General features: G+C 42.7%; 1 protein-coding gene across 1 annotated transcript; it reads right to left on the bottom strand.

The window, feature by feature from the left end:
* Positions 1–425: 425 nt before the first annotated feature.
* LOC142301114 (E3 ubiquitin/ISG15 ligase TRIM25-like) lies at positions 426–4,639 on the bottom strand. Its single transcript, XM_075342133.1, has one exon. It carries the CDS (start codon positions 4,413–4,415, stop codon positions 2,820–2,822), a length of 1,596 nt encoding a protein of 531 aa, XP_075198248.1. The 5' UTR covers positions 4,416–4,639; the 3' UTR covers positions 426–2,819.
* Between the last annotated feature and the right edge of the window lie 618 nt (positions 4,640–5,257).

The following is a 5,257-nucleotide window of genomic DNA, read 5'->3' as shown; positions in this document are numbered from 1 at the left end:
TCCACCAACATTGCAGGACCTACAACGACGTATCACAGATGCTTGTGCAAACGTGTCACCTACCATATTGCACAATGTGCAGCAAGATACAGTATGCTGTCCACAGTCCAGATGTGCATTGCAGCTGACGGTGACCACTTTGAGCATCAAAGTTAAATGAGTGCCATATGCGTGACCAGCATTCAATGTTTTGGGGGGATCATGGGTTTCATATCATAGCATTTCTGTATGCAAGGTGTCGATTCGTATTGAATTGATGATGCCCTACAACTTTGTAATTCACTTTTTTTCTCTATCTCGTTCCGTTTTCAAGATAAAAATACTAACTTCGTTGTTTTCCATCAGGTGGCGCTATAGGTGGTTTCATTGCGTAGCGCATGGCTACTTTACTATACCTAGACACCACTTTTATGCCTATAACTGCCGTAGTTCTCAAGTTAATGGCGGTGGACAGGATATGGGTGGACACACTGTATAGTACAAGCAATCAAACGACTACAAGATTAAGTTGCTTTTGTGGACTGAAAAAGAATTGTAATTTTTTGTTTTAATTGAAAGTGAACCTGTCACCAGGGTTTTCCCTTATAAGCTACAGCCACCACCAGTGAGCCCTTATATACAACATTCCAGAATACTGTATATAAGAGTCCACTCCACTCTGTAGATTGTAAAAAACACCTAGGTGGCAGTCCGGTCCATGTCACTGGTCTCAGCCCAGAGTCTCCTCTCTTCTTGCGATTGCTGTCCTGCCCAGCCTCATGTGCATGACGCAACATTCATAGAGAGGCCTCCAAAAAAAAGTCAAGACTGCCCGCACATGGGCACTACAGCACTTTATCTGCCCTCAGCTGGGCAGATCAAAGTGCGCATGCGCAGTAGCGCAATGTAGGCCCTCTGTGAATGACGCACAACGCATCATGCACACAGGGCTGGGCAGGCGGACAGTGATCACTAAGGATTTAGGAGGCGCCGGACCGAGACCAGCGACACCCATTGGACCGGACCACCCCCTAGGTATCATAAAGGTGTTTTTTACGTTCTACAGAGCGGCATGGGCTCTTATATACAGTATTCTGGAACCGTGTGTATAAGGTCTCACTGGTGCTGGCCACAGTTCATAAGGATAAAACCTGGTGACAGATTCCTTTTAATCATTCCATATATATACTGTATATAAGAGCCCAGGCCGCTCTGTAGAATGTAAAAAACACCTTTATGATAGTCAAATAAGGGGGTGGTCTGGTCCAATTGATGTCACTGGGCTTGATCGATGTTGTAAAAGATTGATAGCAGCATCTAAATGGTTAACAGCAAAGAGCAGAGCTAGCTCCAGTTGCTGTTGATGCAGACAGATACCATCTTTATAGTAAACCTGGTGTCAGGTTCCTTTTAATTATTCCATATTTTCCCAGTTGAAAGTAAAGACATTTTAAAAAATGAAATATTCCGTATAGCCAGTCTGCAAAGTTCAGGCTATCAAAATTGAACCTGTACAGTGAATGTCATTAATAAAAAAGTACAAATCTTCAGAATTTCCATTTTTTGATCTCCACACTTTCCCAAGAAATTAAATGAAATCAAAACATTGAGCCCGATTCCTCAAAAATTTTATACCAGAATTCTGACCTAAAAAACTTTGAAAAGTTGCAAAACTTTGGCACAACGTGAGGCTGTGCTAAAAGTTTTCGACTTTTGGCGGTCACACGCCAGTTCTGACAAAGTGGTCTGAGCTGGGCAGACTCATGACTAGTGGCAGCGTTTTTTACGCCACTAATCTTACTCCACTTTTCAGACGTGCTCTTAGTGAATCAGGAGAATCTAACTTCGGCACACTCCCTTATGAATACTGATGTGAAAAACGCCGGTCTTGATGAATCGAGCCCATTGGTAGGTTTATTAGTAATAATAATAATAATAATAATACTATTCGTAAATATATCCATTTAGAAATATAGTATAATTCTCCTGATATAGACAAGACTCTTATCTCATTTTAGCTTAGGTATCTATGGTTACGACCACGAGCAACTAACTGTCACTATATGAGTGGACGTAACCATGTATACCTAAGCTGCAATGCCCTGCATATGAGTTAAAAGACATAGCTATGGAGAACTATACTACTTTTCTAATTGAAGGTATTTGCTATTATTACTACACCTATTACATATTGGGATAGGGTCTTGGAGATGAGAATACCTCTTTAAGTAATTTACATAATCTAGTAAATTTTACGAAGTGAATCTTCCCACTAAAATTAACAGTAATAATCCTGGGATAGAGATGAGCGGACCTGTTGAAGTGCGAGTTCAGTGGGTTCAGCCGGACTTCAAATAAAGTTCAGTTCAGGACCCGGACTTGAACTGAGCCCCATTGGAAGTCACTAATTGGGCAGTTCAGCTCTCCACCCACATACAGCCAGCCATAAACAAGAGCACATCCAGGGAGGGAGGGAAGGTGGGTATTAATATTTTCTTTTTTGTACACGCTGCATCCGATAATGCAGTTTTTACCCCCAGTGAGATCCATTCAAACACTGTAACCCGCCTCGCACTGGGCCGAGCACCAAGCGTACCCGAGCACAGCGATGCTTGATCGAGTGATTAGCATACGTAAAGCCCCTGAACTCCGAACACTGGTTTTTTTTTTGTAAAGTCCATATTCGGTACAATCTCCGAACACCGAACATTGGGTTTGCTCATCTCTATCCTGGAGAATTTACCAGATTAGATTCCACAAATCACATCATCTGTTTTGTTGACTGTTTACTCCATGAAATGTCACCAGTCTCTGGGCAAATTTCTTACCACAAATGTTATTTAGGAGCAGATTCTCAGCACACTAGCTTCTATATTTGCTCCAGCTACTACGTTATTTACACATAATGCAACATGAAGGGGCTCAGAGAAGAAGGCAGTGAAGGTGTATAAGTGTCTGATGGGGTCACACAGCTCATAAAAGGACAACCGCCCGCTCTCATAATCCAGACATATCCGGTACCTATCACTGGAGACACTGTGAGGTAATCGGATCTCCTTACTGTTATGTATCACTGAATACTGATCATTACACCTCAACAGACTCCACGACTTGTTATTATTTCCAATGTATGACTGATATCCCTTCCTGTCTATACTGGGATAACACATCCCCACCCTCCAATTTCCTAATCTTCTGCTCTCCACATCCCAGTAATGTCCTCCTGAGGTAAATCCCATCCTGCTTATCACCTGATTACACTGGAATCTCTCTGATGTTTCTGGACGATGCTGGTTCTTTTGTGTCGAGGTTGCAGTTTTCAGGTCGTCTGATATAATTATATAATTACCAGCTGAGTTTACATCCAGTAATATGTCTGCACGATCCTCCACATAGATCCCCCTCCTTATAACTGTGATTACCTCACGTAATGTGTGTAATGTGTGTGAGATCTCAGCCACATCCAGGTCATATTCATCATGGAGCTGTTTATCATGTCCCCCTGTGTCCTCATCATCTTCCTCCTTTTTAGGATCACACAAGTCTGGTTTCTGTAAGACGGCCAGTGGATCAGTCGTGTTACACAGCTCCTCAATGTGCCTCATCTTCCAGGACAACTCGTTCTTCTTTATTTCTAGCTGATGGATCAGAGCAGGCAGTGACAGTGACTCTTCCTTTTCCTGCCTGGAGATCTCACTCAGGACCTTCTTCTCCAGGTCATCCACTTGTCTCCTGATGTCTGTAAACAGGGCAGTAACTCTCTCGGCTTCTCTAGCAGCTTTTTCTTGAGCATTTTTCCAGCGCTCCTCCAGACTCCGGACTCTTTCCTCAGTCTCCTCTCTCTTTGTGGTCAGTTTTTGGAGAACATTTCTCAGTTTCATCTTCTTCTTCCCTGAGGCCTCATGCAGCATCTCTACACGATGTCCCCAATGTTCTCCAGCCAATCTGCAGGACACACAGATACAAGCAGCATCCTCAGTGCAGTAATATTCCAGGATCTTCTTATGGACAGAACATTTCCGTTTCTCCAGAGAAGTGCTGGGATCACATAAGACGTGTTGTGGTGATTTGCTGTGAACCCTCAGGTGTTTCTCACACAGAGAAGCCTCACACAGCAGACATGATCTAACAGCAGGTACAGGAGAGTCCACACAGTAAGTGCAGCAGATCCCAGTGATCTCCTCTTGTTCTTGCTTAATAACCACAAATTGTTCTGCTACATTATGAAGATTTATGTTCCTCATCAGCGCCGGCCGCTCATGAAAATCTTCTCTGCATTCAGGGCAGTAATAAACTCCAGACTCGTCCTGTGTATCCAGCAGACGATCAATACAGACCCGGCAGAAGTTGTGTCCACATCTCAGCATTACAGGATCTTTAAAGATAGATAAACAGATGGAGCAGAGCAGCTCGTCTCTTAGAGCAGCAGACGCCATGGCTGACGGAAGGAGTAAGAAAGCATACTAAAACCCACCAGAGTAGGGTTTAGCCTAGAATGTATGGGCTCTTACCAGGTGAGTGGGTGTGACCGGCTTGGTTGGTGGGAGTGGCGATGTGTCCTCCTTTCTAAAGTAATCATGCACCTCCTTTCCTCCTGGGGGTCTTATCCCCAGACCCCCACTTCTGTTATAAACAACTCCAATACTGCTTATTCCATCTAGAAACCTCAGGCTGCATTTTGAACACACCCCTATCACGTGACAGAAATGACATCATACCTGAATAGAGCCCATACAGTCTATCATCTACCACCAGAGTAGTGATTCCTCTATTAACCCTTTAGTGGAGCATTCTTTCATTTTCTCCTTTCAAAAGCCTATAACTTTTTAATTTTCCAAACAACATAGCCATAAGAAGGGTTGTTTGCTGTTAATGGAAAAAAGCAATTCTTCCATTTTTGGGGGGATTTGTTTTAGGGTATTTAATCTGGTTGAAACATTTGCCATTTACAATTTCCAGCTTTGACAAATTTCTTTAAAAATTTGATGTGCTACAAATTGATCCATAGCAAATCACAAGTGCCGCTAAGCCTTTACTCAAGCATTAACCCCTTCACCCCGGGAGATTTTCCATTTTTTGTTTTTTGCTCCCCTTCTTTTGAGAGCCGTAGTTTTTTTATTTTTTCGTCTATATTGCCATATGAGGGCTTGTTGTTTTTTGCAGGACGAGTTGTACTTTTAAGTGAAACCGTGAGTTTTACCACATAGTGTACTGGAAGATGGCAGACAAATTCCAAGTGAGGAAAAATTGCAAAAAAACTGTGATTGCACAAATGTTT

This window comes from Anomaloglossus baeobatrachus, chromosome 4 (genome assembly GCF_048569485.1).
Source record: "Anomaloglossus baeobatrachus isolate aAnoBae1 chromosome 4, aAnoBae1.hap1, whole genome shotgun sequence".
NCBI classification, from domain to species: Eukaryota; Metazoa; Chordata; class Amphibia; order Anura; family Aromobatidae; genus Anomaloglossus; species Anomaloglossus baeobatrachus.
Note: the sequence above shows the minus strand (reverse complement) of the source record. Positions and strands in the feature narration are given on the sequence as shown.